This window comes from Micropterus salmoides, unplaced genomic scaffold, assembly GCF_014851395.1.
Source record: "Micropterus salmoides isolate LMB-PRFRI ecotype aquatic unplaced genomic scaffold, ASM1485139v1 Ms_hic_scaffold_21, whole genome shotgun sequence".
Lineage (NCBI taxonomy): Eukaryota > Metazoa > Chordata > Actinopteri > Centrarchiformes > Centrarchidae > Micropterus > Micropterus salmoides.
Window position 1 is genome coordinate 10,661,927 of NW_024041262.1, and position 18,448 is coordinate 10,680,374.

At 40.4% G+C, this 18,448-nt stretch overlaps 3 protein-coding genes across 4 annotated transcripts in view; 2 read left to right on the forward strand and 1 right to left on the reverse strand.

The window, feature by feature from the left end:
* On the forward strand, positions 1–6,163 carry LOC119916425 (archaemetzincin-2). The gene is given in 8 exon segments (XM_038736423.1): positions 1–272; positions 455–465; positions 3,329–3,511; positions 3,655–3,786; positions 4,072–4,176; positions 4,179–4,228; positions 4,362–4,568; positions 5,329–6,163. Coding segments are annotated over 8 exon segments (1,119 nt in total). The 3' UTR covers positions 5,488–6,163.
* Positions 6,013–12,826, reverse strand: LOC119916421 (monocarboxylate transporter 7-like). Its single transcript, XM_038736418.1, has 6 exons — positions 12,598–12,826; positions 11,417–11,657; positions 11,150–11,293; positions 10,897–11,025; positions 7,882–8,868; positions 6,013–6,970 (listed from the first exon to the last, which is right to left on the reverse strand). Exons 2-6 carry the CDS (start codon positions 11,652–11,654, stop codon positions 6,666–6,668), a joined length of 1,803 nt encoding a protein of 600 aa, XP_038592346.1. The 5' UTR covers positions 11,655–11,657; positions 12,598–12,826; the 3' UTR covers positions 6,013–6,665.
* arsg (arylsulfatase G) overlaps positions 12,161–18,448 on the forward strand; it is a 13,598-nt gene continuing 7,310 nt past the window's right edge. The window contains exons 1-3 of one of the 2 annotated variants that reach the window (XM_038736419.1): positions 12,161–12,467; positions 14,609–14,848; positions 15,305–15,540. In XM_038736419.1, coding sequence (XP_038592347.1) covers positions 14,622–14,848; positions 15,305–15,540 — 463 coding nt within the window. In that variant the 5' untranslated portion in view covers positions 12,161–12,467; positions 14,609–14,621. Of the gene's footprint in view, positions 12,468–14,608; positions 14,849–14,945; positions 14,990–15,304; positions 15,541–18,448 lie in introns of those variants that run through there. The other variant, XM_038736420.1, reaches the window with a different exon arrangement.

The following is an 18,448-nucleotide window of genomic DNA, read 5'->3' on the forward strand; positions in this document are numbered from 1 at the left end:
ATGAAGGCGATCCAGCACTCTGTGGAGACGCTGCAGACAGCGTTGGTCTCTCATCATCAGGACTTGGCTAAACTTTACAGAAAATACACAAAAGAAGAAAGGCATCTTCTGGAGGAAGGATTCCACCCAGGGCCGCCAGGTTCCCTTTTCCAAACCATCATAGTGAACTCTTACTCAGACTGGATCTCCGCTCACCCTGAGGAGCCTCAAGACTTTGAGAGCTTCTACAGAGACCCTAAATGCAAAACCCCCAATGCCAGCCACAATAAGATGCTATTTTTTTTAAATGAGGAGACATTTACTGTAAGCATGTTTGGTATGTCTCAATGCCACTTTAATAACGCATAACCCATGAGCTCTTATTTTATATTTTTATTTTACCTTTATTTTACCAGGAAGTCTCATTGAGATCAAAAAAGGTTGCAGCCATTTATAAAGACAACATATTAAAAAGCTACATACAAGGTAGCAGCCATACATAAACATAACATATTAAAATGCTACATACAATCATGACAAAATTCACAAAAACAAACAAAAAACAACACAAAAACACTTCTATTCAAACACAGTGGCCTCTCAAGAAAAACAACCACGTCTCCTTCACCACATTCTTTATGATGCTCTTAAATTTATCAATTGATATACATGTTTCTTTACATGTTTGGGATCTTTTTGCAAATTATTCCATGCCCAGGGTGCATAATATGAAAATGCAGTTTTCCCCAGTTCTGTCAAAGTTTACCTAGCATGGCTTTATTTATAAAAATATAGCAGTGCTGTTTTCTGCGGGTGGTCAGTGATGTACAACACACCAGATCATAAAGAATGCAATGGTGAGTGAGGGACTTTGCATTTGTAATAAAGCGTAGAGATGCATGATACACTGAATCAAGGCTCCGTAAGATGGAGGAGGCTGTGTGCATATATAATATGTCACCATAATCAATCACAGACAGAAAATTAGCTTCCACAAGTTTTTTTTTTTGGCATTGAAAGTAAAGCTAGATTTATTTCTAAAATAAAAGCCAATCTTCACTTTGAGCTTCCTAACTAGATTAGCAATATTTACATTAAATAAAAGTTTGTCGTCTATCCATATACCAAAGTACTTATACATGGGCACCCTTTCAATGGATTTACCATCAGATATAAAAATGCTAAGATCATCAAGCAACTGTAGTCGAGCTTTTGAGAAGACCATGAACTTCGTTTCCTGAGGATTTAAAACCAATTTTAAATTGAGCAGAGCAGTTTGTAATGACTGAAATGCAGTCGGAAACTCTTGCACAGCCTGTGCTATGGAAAGAGCATGAGTATAAATGACAGTGTCATCAGCATAGAAGTGTATTTTTGCTTGAACATCCTTACCTAAATCATTTATAAAAACAAAGAACAGAATAGGTCCCAAAATAGACCCCTGGGAGACCCCTTTAGATATCTCAAGAAACTCAGATTTGTGGCCTTATGCATGGACACACTGAGTCCGATCTACAAAATAGTTTCTAAACCATTTAACAGCATTAGCACAGAAACCAGCATCCCTAAGTTTGTTCAGCAACAATTCATGATTCACAGAATCAAACGCCTTGGATAGATCTACAAATAAGGCAGTGCAATGGTGTTTTCTTTTTAAGGCACCAATAAGATAATTTATTACCACCATAGCAGCAGTAAGGGTACTGTGGCCAGTTCTAAAACCAGATTGAAAATTGTTTAAAATATTATCAAGTACGAACTGTTTTAACTGTAAATGTACCTGGGATTCAAGGATCTTAGCCAGGATTGAGAGTTTGGAGATTGGACAGTAGTTGTTTAGCTCTTTAAATAAGGGGAGAACATAAGCAGCTTTCCAGATTTGGGGTATTGAATTGGACATAAGACTCAAATTAAAAATATGAGTAATAACATCTGCCACCACCTTTCGGAGATAAGGATCCAGATTCTTGGGACCTGCAGATTTTTTGTGGTCAGTGCCCTTCAGAGCTTTACAACCTTGAGCAACTGAAATAGTTTTAAAATCAAACAAATCCAGATTTCTATCAGTTGCAGTGGTGACAGAATATGACAGGTGCATTTACATTTGAGCTGTCAAATGCAGACCCAACACAGATAAAGTGTTTGTTTAACTGACTGACCATAGCAGCTTTATCCTTTATTTCATCTGAGCCAACCAGAATGTGTTCAGGGAGGCTTGAAGCAACATGTGTAGCTGACATAGATTGAATTAATTTCCAGAATTTTGAGGGGTTATTTAGATTCTCTGTAACTGTCTTCAGATAAAACTCTGATTTGGAATTTCTTATCATTAAGGTGCTCTTGTTCCTTAGGGTTTAAATGTAGTCCAATCAGCAGAGGTGTTAGAAAATCTAGGTTGGGCCCACGATTTATTTCTTAAATGAATTAGCTCTGAAAGACTGTTTGAGAACCAGGGATTTTCCCTACCACTGATCTAAACTTTTTAATCGGAACATGTTTATTAGAGATACACATAAAAAGTTAGTGAAAATATTCCCATGCCAATTCAACATCCGGAATCAGAGTTACTCTGTTAAGATCACTATGATATAAATCATGCAGGAAAGCCTGCACTTGAAAACCTTTAAAATATCTTTTAGAAAATTTACCTTGGGGATTTTTGTATTCCTGACACAAGCAATTGCACAATGATTGCTGACATCATTGCAAAATATGCCAGTTGAGGTGTATTTGTGAGATGTATTTGTTATAATTAAATCAAGCAAGGCAGATTTATGTTGTGCTTTAGGATTTGGCCTTGTTGGAGCATTAATGAGTTGCACTAGGTTTAATGAATCACACAGTTCTTTAAAACAATCTGATGTCCCTGAAAGCCAGTCCCAATTTAGATCACCCATAAGGATGAATTCAGAGTCATTTAATTCATGTAAAATATCTGAAATAGATTTGAAAGCAACCTTTGCAGCAGATGGGGGTCTATAGCAACCAACAACAGTGATGTAAGAATCCTTTGATACACCTACTTTGACGGCAAAGACCTCAAACTGTTTAGCTTTAGTAATTGGCAGAGTTACAGAGCTAATGAGCTTGGATTTGACATACATGGCAACCCCACCTCCTTTACCCAACCGATCAGTTCTATAGACTTTGTAACCATCAATAAAAATTAAGTCATCAGTTACAGATTTCTTAAGCCAAGTTTCTGATAGAACCATTACACCAGCATTTGTCGTATTTGCCCAGATCTTGATCATATCCATTTTAGGGACCAGACTTCTAACATTTAAATGTATGAAACCAAGGCCTGATCTACTTTTGAAAGCTGAGGGAGTGGGTAGACATTGCACAGAAATACATGATGTCAACTTATCTGCTGTTTTATTGCGGACAGACAATGCAGCAGTGTGGAATCTCATATTGAAACACTTCTTCTACGAGCTTTCTGTCAAGTTTCTGCCGGCGGTGACTGTAGCTGAAACAGGATGCTCGTTCAGGGTTAACAGTAACTCACACAACCTTCACATCCTCACTGGTAAGTTAGGGAGTCCATGTCTATTGACTCTTTTGGCCACTTTCCATGTTGAGATGCAAGAGCATGAGGGGTGAAATGCAGTGATCTCCATCTGGACAGTGTGTGATATTGCTTTGTTATTAATGTTTTCTCTTGAAATGTAGGTGACCTGCAATGATTCCTGAGGAATAGGAAACCAAAAGATGCTTTTTGTATTGTTGGAATCACAATGATTGACCTCTAACCCAAAGACTCCTGGAACTTTGTCTTTGGACAGGCTTCTCTCTGCAAGGGTGAGATTTTACCACAAAGCATTAATTAAGAAAATATAAATAACTTTGATAGATGAGACATAGAGGGATGCTGCTACACTAAATAATAATACTCCACTTCATCTCAATATACTGTAAATCTGCCCTGATATATCCAAGACAAGCACACTATCAAAGAAGAGGGAATCAGTAAACATTGCAGATAAATGGTAGTGTCTGATGATGTAATGTGGTGGAGATGCCACTAGGTGGTTCTAAAGTGATTTACATGTCATCCTCGCTGTTGTTTCTCAACTGTTCTTGCACGAATGGGCATTTTCAGCTTTGCCAGGTATGAGGACAACTTCTACAGCAGAAGTTATGCTGACAGGCTGAGGAAAGGGCTTCAGACAAAGCAGGGGGACTACTCTGTGTTTGATATTACATTCCCTCCATCAAGGGCACTCTGCTGCTTCGATCCTGCAAGGTTTCTTACATACTTCACCACTCACTCAGTTTTGGTCATTGAACCTTTGAATGGCCTTCCCAAAGGTCGCCCCCAATTTTACTTTTATCAGTACTGCTGATAAAACACTCAATACTGCTGTTTTTTTTGTCAGAAAACCCTGAAGTTAAATATTTCTTTCCAGACAATGACCTATGAGATTGGCCATATGTTTGAAATAATGCATTGCCAGTGGTTGAACTGCGTCATACAGGGCCCCAACCACCTTGAGGAGTCTGATAGTTGGCCCCTGGATTTCTGATCCATCTGCCTTTGCAAGCTACAGGTCGCAATCGGCTTCAAAATAGCTGAAAGATACAAGGTAGAAAACAAGGAAGAACCCTGATTCTGTTAATAATCCCAAATTTATCATTTGCAAATTTAAGTCTTTGTACAGTAGATGTAACTTATCGGACAGGGCAGGTTCCAGTGTTATAATGAAAATAGCACATTTACATATAGGAATAGAACAAGTCAATTTGGTTTCTCACTTACTTGGTGCTGGGCTGGGTCAATGTGTTCAGTTGAAGTATCACATGCCAAAGTCATCCTTATTATTTCAACTCTCTTTTTAGCAACATCCATACACCACACCGAGAATGTTCTCAGTTACTGTACCTTCAGTAACTGAGTTCAGAGTTCACAGGGGTCCTTAAAGTAAACTCTTAAACATTTTAACCTGCATGTGCTGAGCTAGTAGATACTGAAAGACATATTTCACTCTGAATCTGACTGTTTCACAACGACAGTTTGAATTTTAACTAATGTTTCAGGTCCAGTAAGTATATCCACTTTTTTTTTACTTCATTACACTAAAGTCATTTGTTGCGACATGTGCTGTGGTTTACAAGGAAGCTTCTGGTTCTTCTGAATTACAAGATGTTCGTCAAACCAATCGAAAGCCAGTAATGTAAGAGTCATCTACAAAAATTGGAAATACATAAAGGTAGATTGCAGCTCATCAGAAGAATCTGCTCTTCCACGTAAGAGAGAAAGTCTTAAGAATTAATTTTGATCGACTCTTATCAAGAGATCAGTTTACCAAATGCTACTTTAAGAGAATGTTTATCTGTGTTCAACAGGCCTTACTGCACTGGATCAAGGAGGGTCAGAGTCAAACAGCCAGACCAGAGGGGGCCTCTGCCTGTCAGCATGTGCTCCACTTTTCTAAACCCACTGAAGCCTTTCACACATCCAGGCTGTGGCTCCGCAGGTGCCTGGACATACTGGATAAAAGATGAACTATAGTATTTGCCCATAAATGTAGATAATATTGGGAAATAAATGCAACAGCTCTGATGTATTCATGTTTACCATGCAAAACTAACATTTCTTCTGCTGTTTGATTGCAAAACAGAATCTTAATTTTGGTTATAACTCAATTCCAAAATGACTACATGGCCCACTCCTATTTTTTCTGTGTGGTAATGACTACCTATACTAATGTATCTGGGAGACTCTTTACAATTGGACTATCAGCTATATATTGAGTTGTATTGATTTAAACATGTTGAGCAGTTCACACAGACATTTTGGGTATGTTTCCAGGCAGAATGAAATGATGACTTTAGTTTAATTTATTTATTTTTTCATCTAAATTAAAGATGCAATATGTACAGAAAATATATTTTAATGTGAAAATGTACAATATTCTGTTAACATGAAGTAAACATGGGTACAGAGTTCTGTTTTCAGTGAATTATGTGACAAATACAGCAGCTGTTGAATAAGTTGCTTTAAGGTTGTTAAAAAAACATTACACATAATTGAGAGGATCAAATCACACTTTTGCTTTATTGTGATTGAATGCTTTTTCATTACAAAAATAGTTTTTTGAGTCTGATATCTCATATCACTTAACAGTGCATTGTCAGTTTGGCGACAGGTTGATTCAAAATAAACACGTTTAATCACATACATTATCACCTGAGCTTTATGTATTTTCTATAACACGTGTTACAGAATCTGTGCAATTTTTTTGTTCTTGCAGCTACATTTGCGTCACAGTTTTTCTGGCTATCATTATGGTATTGATCACCAGCAGGTAATTAGTTCATCAAGTATCAGTGTTTCATCTTGCTTCTGAAATATCTAAAACCTCCATTAACACTCATGGTCCACTTTGAACACGTCCATGCTTACAGCCATATCTTGCACCATTGACAAGACTATATCACAAGCTTACTCAAAGCTTCTGATATAGTCTTGTAATTTAATAGCATACTCTTTCAATTTAACGGCACTTACACTAAAGGTACAGTATGTAAGGCACAATTGCTGCATACATATTATGATCGAAAAGTTCTAGTTTGCTCTCAGAGCCCAAATCTACAATGGCACTATACATGTCACTTCAACACTTGATTCCTTTTTTTTCTCATATGGCTTGACCCTTTTACCCTTATCCTATGTTATCAGCTCAAGCAAAACGTATAACCTCCGGGACACTTGCAGCCACCGCCTGGTCGTGAACCAAGCTGGCATCTACTTCAGAGCAGCCCTCAGGACTGTCCGTACTGTTGGTTGGTTTATGCACTGCACTGTGTTCCTCAGAGTAACCTTTCCTTTCATGTACATCTTCAGGGCATTTTGAGTTCCTCTTCCTGCAGAGCAATCCTCTCTTAGCTGGTTTTACCAAACCCAGGAAGACGGCACTAACTGCCATGCCAGCTGCACAGGAGTAGAAGGCTGATCCGTAGTTCTGAGTCACATCCACCAGCACACCTGGGGATAGAGGAGAATTAAAGGGGCACATTACATTGTACATTGTACATTGTAACTGCACTCAATCGAACATTGTATCTAAATCATAATTGTGTCTTAAAAAGGTGGTATTAAGCTCATTTTCAGGTTCAAAATCCTATTTAGGGGTTGTACCAGCATAGGTTTACATGATTTCATTTTCAAAAAACACCATATTTATTTCATACTGCACATTGCTGCAGCTCCTCTTTTCACCCTGTGTTGAAGGCTAATTTTTAGCTGTGGAGTGATACATCTTGTCTCTAAATGATCTTTGTTGGAGTTGCACATGCCAGTTCCTAGTTAAGGACAACTAGCCAATCAGAAGCAGAGAAGGACGGGCCAATGAGAAGCCGGTAAACACGGCTTTGGTTCAGCTGTCTATGTTGCCGACCAGCTTGGCAACATAGACTGAAGCAAGAGTTTCAGAGTGGTGAGTCATTAATCTGTACAAAAGTATCTTTCATCCATAAAGTTCTAACTGAGCTCTGTCTCTACATCACAGTAACAACTTTATGTCCATTGACTGCTTGGAGGGTAGCTAGTGTTTGGAAGGGAGAAGAGTTGCGTGCTGCAGCTCAGCGTTTTTCCATCGGTGTTTTTGAGGTCACAGGGATGAAAGGGAAACGGCTGGACTACAAACGAGTTGTTTTCAGGCAATTCAGAGCAGTGTTTTCTGTGGGAGATGAGAACTCCCTTTGTGGTGGACTTTGGGCTTTTTCACTTTGCAAACCTATTACATGCACAAAAAAGGTATATAAATCGATAAAGGAGAAGGAAAAAGCCAAAAAGTATAATACCACCTCTTTAAGACAATACAGCTTTAGTGAAATCATCAAGTGAAATCATAGCCAGTATTAATAGTAAACTTCTCACTACAACATTACACTTACCTCCAAGTGGGGGTCCAGCCAACCCAGCAAAGCTCTGTATGGACACATAAACACCAGCAGCTGAAGACATCCTCTCTATGCCCACCACATCATCCTCAGCCAGCATGGGGATGTGGGTGCATGCTAGGGTTCCCATAAAGAACCCATACCAAGCGCAGCACACAGCCAGGCCATAGAACTCCGTCACCAAAGTAAATCCCACCAGATCCGCAGTAATCATAATTACACATGCCAGAAGCACAAGCAGCTTCTTCTTCCTGAACAGCCTTCTTGTCAGGATCCACCCAATGAAGAAACGGCCAAAAATTTCAGCCACAGCCATGGTGGAAAGCATGTACGTGGCGCGGTCCCGCTCCACACCTCGACTCACACTCAGCTCAATGATGTAGAGATGAGGGGCGAAGAAGCCGAGCGTTGCAAACAGTCCAAACAGAGAGTAGAGAATGAAGCTGCACTCTCTGAGAATGGAGAAATCTAGAAGTTTACAATTCTTTGCTGATAGCTTTTCATCAACCAATTTCTTTTCCTCATCTTTTATCACTTGTTTCTCTGAATCTTTGTTCTTTTCACACACTCTATTCTTTGCCATACTGCTCTCCACGGATATCTCTTCTGTCTCTAACCTTGCTTCTTTGTGCAGCAAAGTCCACTCCTCTGGTCTGCTGTTGTCGGTGTCCTTGAGAGACTGGACACCAGAGTCTCCGGTGCTCACTGAGCTTATGGTCCGCTCATTGTCCAGACTACTTTGTGCATGTGAGGTATTTTTGGTCATAGAGTCCTTTGAATTGGTGCTCTCTACATTCTCTTGTGTACTGAGGGCTTCCAGTTCCTTTGGGTACGACCTGTCAGTCTCTGCCTCATGGGTCTCTCTGGGTTTGATAATGATTGGCCGAAGCAGAGCACCACAGATGATGATGGTGCTTTGTAAAGCTCCTATCACTGCCATGGTATGTCTCCAGCCAATATGGTCCCTCAATGCAGAAAAGGCTGAGGGGCAAGAGGAGGTATTATGTGAGTGAGTGGCATACATGGTATTAAGTATGGGGTGTTCAAAATCTGACTGTATATAGACGACTATAAAAATGGACATAAAAGAAACAAGACATGACCCAAGCCCAAGCCCACTGGTTCCCACTAAAGGTGTAGGTTTTAAGAAGATGTCACAAAGTTTGATGTAAAAAAAATTAATTTCCTAGAACAGCTAGGCACTCCACAACATTACATTACATTTACTCATTTGGCAGACGCTTTTGTCCAAAGCGACTTACATTTGAGGAACAAAATACATTCATTAACAGAGCATAAAATACAGCACGAGATCTACAACTGACAATACATATTAATAAACGCAGCAATAAATACTAGTAAGCGCTAATGACACATATTGCATCAATGGGGTAAATACCTAGTGCAAAAAAGTGCAATCAATACAAGATAATTGTAGGGGATAGAAGAAGAAGAGCACAGGAAGTGCATGTTAGATGTTAGGAGTTAGAGGTGTTATAAGAGGAAGTGTTCTCGGAAGAGATGAGTTTTCAAGAGCTTCTTGAAGTTAGAGAGGGACGCCCCTGCTCCGATGACATGTGGCAGCTCGTTCCACCATCGTGGGGTTGCGAACAGCCGGGACTGGGATTGCTTTGTGTGAAGGGATGGCAGAGCCAGGCGGCGTTGGAGGAGCGTACTGGCCGAGAAGGAACGTAAACTTGTATTATAGAGTTTAGGTAGAAGGTGCAGACCCAGTAGTCACTCTGTATGCGAGCATTAGTGACTTGAATCTGATTCTGAAGGCCATGGGTAGCCAGTGGAGGTCACACAGCAGGAGTAAACAGGAGTAAGTATTTGTTGGGGACTATTTTCAACCACACTCTAGTGAGTATTTACGGCAGCAAGATGGTGTATGTGGGATTGACCTACAATAAACAAAATGTGCCCATGGACATGTTATGGAAGAAACAAGGCACAAGGTACAAAGGTTAATGTTGATCAAGTGCAACGGTGTGGCTGTTGATGTGTTTTAATAGGTTTTAGATGACTACACTGTGAATACTTGTTAGTAGAATCAATACATTTTTGCTTTTAGTCTTTTCTTGGTAATTGTTGATAATAAAAAATATAAAGAATATTAACAGGCTTATCCTTTAAATGGGACCTATTATGCTTTTGGTAATACTGCTATATGTATGTTTCAATGTCAGATATTTATTCTAAACGTGTCTAAAAGTTTTAAATAATGAGGTAAACGTATGTAAAAGTTATCGCTGTGAGCAAAAAAAAAGCTCATGCCACTAAGTACAGGGGTGCGAGCGCCCACAGCCGCTCAGTCTGTCTCCGCTCTACTCAAAGTGCTTTCTGCTTTGTCCTTTCTCTATGTCTCACAGAAAGAGCTTGTGAAGGAAAGTTAGTTTCTTCTCAGTTAGCTCTGCTAGCCATGCAGCTAGAGGTTCCATTAGCTAGCCGACTCTGCCCAGACTAGATGTGTAAACATCATCACCCCCTCCCCGGAGCTCGAGCTCCCAGTCCGGACAGAGTCACTTAAGCTAATAGGGCTGCTAGCTGCATGGCTAACTAGCTAATGGTAGCACATGTTAGTGGGTACTTCAAAGCTATCTGTCCATATACAAACTCCATAAAATATGATCCAGTTTTACCAAATTCATTGATTATAAGTTGTAATCAGTGAGGCCCCAAGCAACTCTGCCAGGAAAAGTGCAGGCCTTTATACATGCAGCAGCGTCCACAAACACTATGCTCACACAGCCAGTATAAGATAAATCAGGAGTTTATGCTGTGAATCATGCAAAGCTACTTTAGTTGAATCCCAGAATAAAAATATAGAGCTGGAAATGAGCATAAAATCTTCCAATGAAATCCAAATTTAGTAATCTTTCCTTGAGTTTTCCTGTCACTAAATAAGTTATGCAAGTCACCTTGCCTTTAAGAGTAACAAACTCCAGAACAAATATTAAAAAACACATTCTGTATGCACAAAACGTCAGTGGAAGCTCTTGTACTCACCTGGTGCCAGGGCAAACATGGACAGGGACTCTCCAGTGGAAGCCACAGCTGTCACCAGAGCACGCCGATGGTTAAAGTACTGCGAAAGGATGGTCAAAGTGGGCAGGAAGGTCAGACAGAAGCCCAGACCTGAAGGGTGGAAAAGATGCAAGTTTTTAAACTCTAATAAAGCTAGACAAGCTGATAAAAAAACTTATTCAGAGAATAATGTGATGTTCAAAGAGGGAGAAGGAAGAAGAAAGCAATTCAATACCTGCAACTACTCCATAGGTGATGTACATTTGATTGATGGAGCTGGTAAAGGTGGTGGCAATGGTACCTGAGGAAATAAGTAATCCTCCAATCATAACAACAAGTTGGAACCCAAAGCGGTTAGTCATCGCAGAGGAGAGAGGACCTGAGGACCCATGGAGAACAAACTTTTGTTTAGTGTAGATGGTACAGTGATCCTCACAATTTCATAGTCATTTCAGTCTATAGTCTGAACTTTACTTTTCTTAACCTAATGAACTATACTCACCACTGAAAGTCATGACAAACAAGCAGATGGAAACAATCCAGGAGACCCGACTGTTGGTCTCTCCAAACTCCTCCATTAGGTCCTGGAGGAAGATGCCGAAGCTCTTGATGGTGCCATAGGTGAAAACCTCTACCAAGAAAAAGGCTCCAGCCACCACCCATCCCCAGCCTCCATCAGGGGCCTCTGGGTACACATTTGGCCCCAAGAAACATGTCCCCTTGGCTCCACATCGTGCCATGGCCTGTAAAGAGAAATGGCAGTTTTAGTGACTTGTGTGGTCAGCAATTTTAATAATAATAAAAATTTAAAAATACCTAAAATGTGCATACCTTACTTTGACTGACTTAAGGAAAAACATTTGTGCAAAATAGGGAGGTAAAATTTCAATTAGCTTCTATCAAGTGAATCGTTAGGCTACTTATTTTGTGCCTCTCAGTGGCTCATGAAAAAGTACTCGGTAGGCTACAGGCATATCAATTTACAGATATTTATGAACTAATCATTACAAAATAATTAATTAATATAGCACTTCTCAGCCTATTCCCTAGTAGTTCACCATTATCATCTATAGAGTTCTTGATTCTGAGATATTCATGAACGACTTATTAACAATGAATTCATAATGTTCCTCACTGGCTCCTTAATAGCTACTCACATTGTTTTGTTTTTCTAACAGCAAAAATGTCCTTAAGTTAAATTGCAGGGAGAAAACACTTTGACACCCTTCTCTTTATGTTAGTAGCTTTTTAATTGGAAATCACTGCCTGACCAACTCTTCTACACCTTGTTTTTAATGATTATTAAATTATTTATTACACACACAAGACACGTGGTGTTTGATTGTGTTGTCTTGCCCTGTTAAAACACATTTTTAAATATTTAATTTGGGTTGAAACAGGACAGTGCATTATCTGTATTGTTTAATTAAGAGGGGTGGTGATGTTGAATAGTCGGGGGCATATGGTCCGTCCTCATGCGGATGACGCAACGCACAGTCCAGCAGCGGCTCGTGGTCCGTGGGCAATGTAGGCTTTAACTGCAAACAAACTGTGTAAGTATCTGTCTGCCTGTTTGTATAGCCTATTTACTTCAACACGTGCTAGATATATGCAATTACTGTCCTAAAGCAAACGCGCTCGTATATAATTAAATTACTTGTTGCCTATTGAAGTCTGTCTCACCTGTGTGAAGCTATATTCAGGCGTAAACAGTCCGTCCCCCGCTTGACTGTTGCTCCTGGAATCCCGCTAGTGTTCAGCGCGCTGCGTCAATGAACTGAACTTTACTTACATTCTCGTGCATATATCCACAAACACACGCACATGTGGAGACACGCACATTCATTCACGCAAACATGTAGTCTGACACTAGCTCGCATTCATGAACACCCCGTCCTCTCTGACAGGCACGGGGGGGGGGTTTAAAGAGATCTGGTTACAGCCAGTTCTCCCCCCCATACCTCCAGTAGAGTTTGTAGCCAATTCAGTGTCGCTTTTACACGGATCACTGGTTACGACCACTAGGAGCGCAGGAGCTAGTGGTCTGGACAAGTTACCATCCTAAGTGGTATGTGGAGTGGTCTAGTCCTAATCCACCTTCTCTGGCTGTGTTATCTATCTATTTATCTATTTATCTATATATCTATCTATCTATCACACCCCAACAATACAATGAACAACAGATTCTAATTCATTCATTCGTCATTCATAATTCATTCGTCTACTTGTGGTCCAGAACACAAAGACCACGGACAGAGCAACTGGTCCAGACCACAAGGACCATATGGACCACTGGTTACACAAACTGCAATATTAATCTCTAATGTGACCTTCGCCTGCATAAACTCTCTGATTGCACCTTTAAAATACTTATTTTTCTTTAGAAAGTTTTTGTTTCATCTTCAACCATAAATGCTGATATTATCTAAGTATTTAGACTTGATGAAGTGGTTGGGCATCTGTTGTTAAATTTAAAGCCACAGTTGACTCTCTGTTTTGAAGGGAGACTTAGTTGAACTTTATCACCACTTTTGTCCCCACTTCTCTTGTTTAACATGCTAATAAATCTAAGTGAATTATACTGTGGTGCTAATTGTTTTCATAAAATTAACTGAACAATTGAATTTTGGAGAATCTATCCGATCTAACGATGGCATGTCCATATTGAGTAAAGTTTAAACATTTATATTTGTATGCACAATCTAAGCTGCATAGAACTAGCTCAAGTGTGCGACCCAGTGAGCATTTAAAGTTTATACATACATAGTAGGCTACCTCTATGAAAACCAGACCTGGCATCTAACTGAGACTTATTTAGGTTTATTTGTCAAAATGTGTAGCCACACACGGCCAGTAAAAAAGTGCAGCATCTAATTGGAACTCAGCTATTAATTGAAGTTTTATAATAAGCTAAACCCATTTCATTTAAGGTGTTTCCTGTTTATTTGTCTTTGTGTCTTGGTGCTCAATTTTGATCTGTTGCATAGTGACAGTTTGATGTAGCCTACAAGTTTAGCTTGATATACTGGTGTGATGAAGAAGAAAGAGGCATTTGGTAGATGCAAACAACTTTGGACCAATCATGAGTAACCACCAGAAACACGTACTATCTCTGAAACCAGGTTATTAGGAGAAAATCAGTCAATGGTACTGATTATTTTTAATTGATATTGTCAGTATCTGATATAACTTGTCAAAACAATAAAACACTTCACACTGTCCAGTAGGACCATACATATATTTATATAATAACTTTAGGACTGTTTGAGATGTATTTCAGTTAATCTTTTTTCAAAGACCTAACATTGTGATTTGTATCAGTACTAAACAATGTACTTTTGAACAAGAAGTATGAACACATTATCATCAGCAATTTGCCCTGTTTCAGTATAAACTAAACCAAAGTTTGTAGGACTATTGAACACTTGTCAAGTTAACATACAGTACATGTGGCAAGTTATTTTAGTGTATGATTGTTCTGCAAGTCCAAAAATAAGATATCTACTATTTTTTTAAATTTGTGTGGTATAATGTAGTTGTTTGGCTACAACTTTTGTGCAACTTTGACTTTTGCATTGTATTGTATACAATTATATTCATTGTGTGTTGGGCCCACATCTTGGGCCATAGCTGCTATGCTGATCATGGTTAAATGCTTGCCAGCCTAACCTGAAACCTTTGCAATCCACTGCAGATTTAGACTCAAAATGGCGGAGGGTTTCACCCTGTTCCTTCTGTCTGGGATGCTGATGTGTGGGCTGCTGCTCCACACGGTGTCCCAACATGGAGCCAGAGTTGATGAGCCCAGTAAGAAGCCCAATTTTATCATCATATTGGCAGATGATATAGGCTGGGGTGATGTGGATGCTAACCAGCCGGAAAAGAAGGGTAACAACACACCTTACCTCAACCTAATGGCCGAGCAAGGACTAAGGTATAGAATATATTAATTCATCTGTTATGTAGCTCTAAATTCAATGTCATCATTGACACTGATTTAAATTCTATTACCTCACCTCTTTGATATCATAGGAACCAGGGTCCTCATGTATAAATGCTGCATACGCACAAAAAGGTGACGTACGCTGGTTTTCAAGCACACGTGGGATGTAGTATAAAAATGAATGTAGCCTTGCAGTCTTTTACACATAATGCCCCAGGTCTTGTATTTTTAGTGAAAACATTAAATGGTAATGAAATTGTGATTATGTTTGGAGGAAGGTCGGTGTTTCAGTCTGGACATGGTGGAGTAACACTGCACGTGAAATGTTAGGCTTATATGACCGCATGAGTATGACTGATCTATACTCTCTCCCTCTCTGACATTTACTTCCACTTGGCAACAAGGTCAAATGTAATTTCTCCTAAGAAATGTCCTAACTTTTTCCAGATTGACAGACTTCCATTCTCCTGCCTCGACCTGTTCCCCATCCCGTGCTGCTATCCTGACAGGCCGCTATGGCCTAAGAAACGGGGTGACTCATAACTTTGCTGTGGGCTCTGTAGCCGGTCTGCCACTGTCTGAAGTCACCTTGCCACAGCTACTACAGAAGGCGGGATATTACACCGCCATGATCGGGAAATGGCATCTCGGCCACAATGGACCATATAGTCCAACTAACAGAGGTAGGTGGGAGCTTGACTGTCATAACACAAAACCACCGGGGACCCAACTGAACACCACAGGCAGAAACCAGGCAGGAATTTACAAAAAGGTGTGCCCTCATCTTCTGAAAAAACATCACACCTTGCCTAACTTGAGAATCATTAGAGATTGGTTATGGGCATGAACATTTATTTTCCTCTAGGAATGGACAAATCCAGTTCAAGAGCAACACAATCCTATTCCTATCTACTGTTTGCTATGTTTTGTTTCTGTCACCTCTTTGGCATGATCTGTTAAATGATCACTAGCCTACCAATAAAAAAACCTTTTTTAGACATACAGTACATGAGTTTAAATAAAGTTATCTGACACCTCAGTAAACCCGAGGAGGTAGTGGCCTGCTACAAGCTACAATAGGATCATTTATAGAAGAGTGAGATGTAAATGAGAACAGACATGTGTTAAATATGGCAGCAGGGCTGTCACAGAAGAATTGTTGCAACGTGAATACAGTTTATTTAACAGTTGAAGGATATCAAACATAAAAATGAAAACATATTTGTATATGCCTCATGAAACAATGAGATATGAGCTAACACACACATTTCCATTGCACAAAAAATGTACCTTTCCAGGTTGGTGTTGTGGCGTCACTTTATCTAGGTCATTCCAGTCACATCTAGTGTGTGAACAAATCCAGCCTCGCTGCAGGGAACAGACTACACACAACACAACTCCCTGCGGCTGTGTCTTGTGAGACGACAGACTTTCTCCTGACTTTATGCTACAGCTGACTCAACACCCGCCCCGACTATAACTTACCAATCAAACACCCCCCCAGCCCCCTACTAGACAGACTTCCTGCCTCCTCCACCTCACCTCAAACAGCCTTGGCCTGTGAATCGCATTATATTTGTATGCTTGTTACAACAGGTGATCCACACCTTAGCATTTTTAAGCGACTGGTGCATCGGCCAAGCTTTCCTCTAGTATGCTGTACTCAGCCTCGTGTTAGACAATTTCCGGTTCATATAGTGCGACAGGGATGTACAGCTGGTGTGAAGGAAAAAATACTTGCACACCACCACAGGGACTACGGTTTGATCCCTAATCTCAGTGGAATGGTATGAAGCTCAGCATTATGCCCTCCCAATAAAGTTCTTCGCTGCAGATGGTGATTTGCAATGGCACAACAAAGTGATACCCCAGATGTGTTCCTTATGCCCCCCTCCTGTCCTGGACTGTTGACTACCTGACTGGCAGATCACAGTACAGTGGGTACGGAAAGTATTCAGACCCCTTTAAATTTTTCACTCTTTGTTTCATTGCATCCATTTTCCAAAAATCAAAAAAGTTCATTTTATTTCTCAGTAATGTACACTCAGCACCCCATCTTGACAGAAAAAAACAGAAATGTAGAAATTTTTGCAAATTTATTAAAAAAGAAAAACTGAAATATCACATGGTCATAAGTATTCAGACCCTTTGCTCAGTATTTAGTAGAAGCACCCTTTTGATCTAATACAGCCATGAGTCGTTTTGGGAAAGATGCAACAAGTTTTTCACATCTGGATTTGGGTATCCTCTGCCATTCCTCCTTGCAGATCCTCTCCAGTTCTGTCAGGTTGGATGGTAAACGTTGGTGGACAGCCATTTTCAGGTCTCTCCAGAGACGCTCAATTGGGTTTAAGTCAGGGCTCTGGCTGGGCCATTCAAGAACAGCCACGGAGTTGTTGTGAAGCCACTCCTTCGTTATTTTAGCGGTGTGCTTAGGGTCATTGTCTTGTTGGAAGGTAAACCTTCGGCCCAGTCTGAGGTCCAGAGCACTCTGGAAAAGGTTTTCGTCCAGGATATCCCTGTACTTGGCCGCATTCATCTTTCCCTCGATTGCAACCAGTCGTCCTGTCCCTGCAGCTGAAAAACACCCCCACAGCATGATGCTGCCACCACCATGCTTCACTGTTGAGACTGTATTGGACAGGTGATGAGCAGTGCCTGGTTTTCTCCACACATACCGCTTAGAATTAAGGCCAAAAAGTTCTATCTTGGTCTCATCAGACCAGAGGATCTTACTTATCACCATCTTGGAGTCCTTCAGGTGTTTTTTAGCAAACTCCATGTGGGCTTTCATGTGTCTTGCACTGAGGAGAGGCTTCCGTCGGGCCACTCTGCCATAAAGCCCCGACTGGTGGATTGCTGCAGTGATGGTTGACTTACTACAACTTTCTCCCATCTCACGACTGCATCTCTGGAGCTCAGCCACAGTGACCTTTGGGTTCTTCTTTACCCCTCTCACCAAGGCTCTTCTCCCCCGATAGCCCAGTTTGGCCGAACGGCCAGCTCTAGGAAGGGTTCTGGTCGTCCCAAACGTCTTCCATTTGAGGATTATGGAGGCCACTGTGCTCTTAGGAACCTTAAGTGCAGCAGAAATTTTTTTGTAACCTTGGCCAGATCTGTGCCTTGCCACGATTCTGTCTCTGAGCTCTTCAGGCAGTTCCTTTGACCTCATGATTCTCATTTGCTCTGACATGCACTGTGAGCTGTAAGGTCTTATATAGACAGGTGTGTGGCTTTCCTAATCAAGTCCAATCAGTATAATCAAACACAGCTGGACTCAAATGAAGGTGTAGAACCATCTCAAGGATGATCAGAAGAAATAGACAGCACCTGAGTTAAATATGAGTGTCACGGCAAAGGGTCTGAATACTTATGACCATGTGATATTTCAGTTTTTCTTTTTTAATAAATTTGCAAAAATTTCTACATTTCTGTTTTTTTCTGTCAAGATGGGGTGCTGAGTGTACATTACTGAGAAATAAAATGAACTTTTTTGATTTTTGGAAAATGGCTGCAATGAAACAAAGAGTGAAAAATTTAAAGGGGTCTGAATACTTTCCGTACCCACTGTATGTGCGCCTGCAACACTGT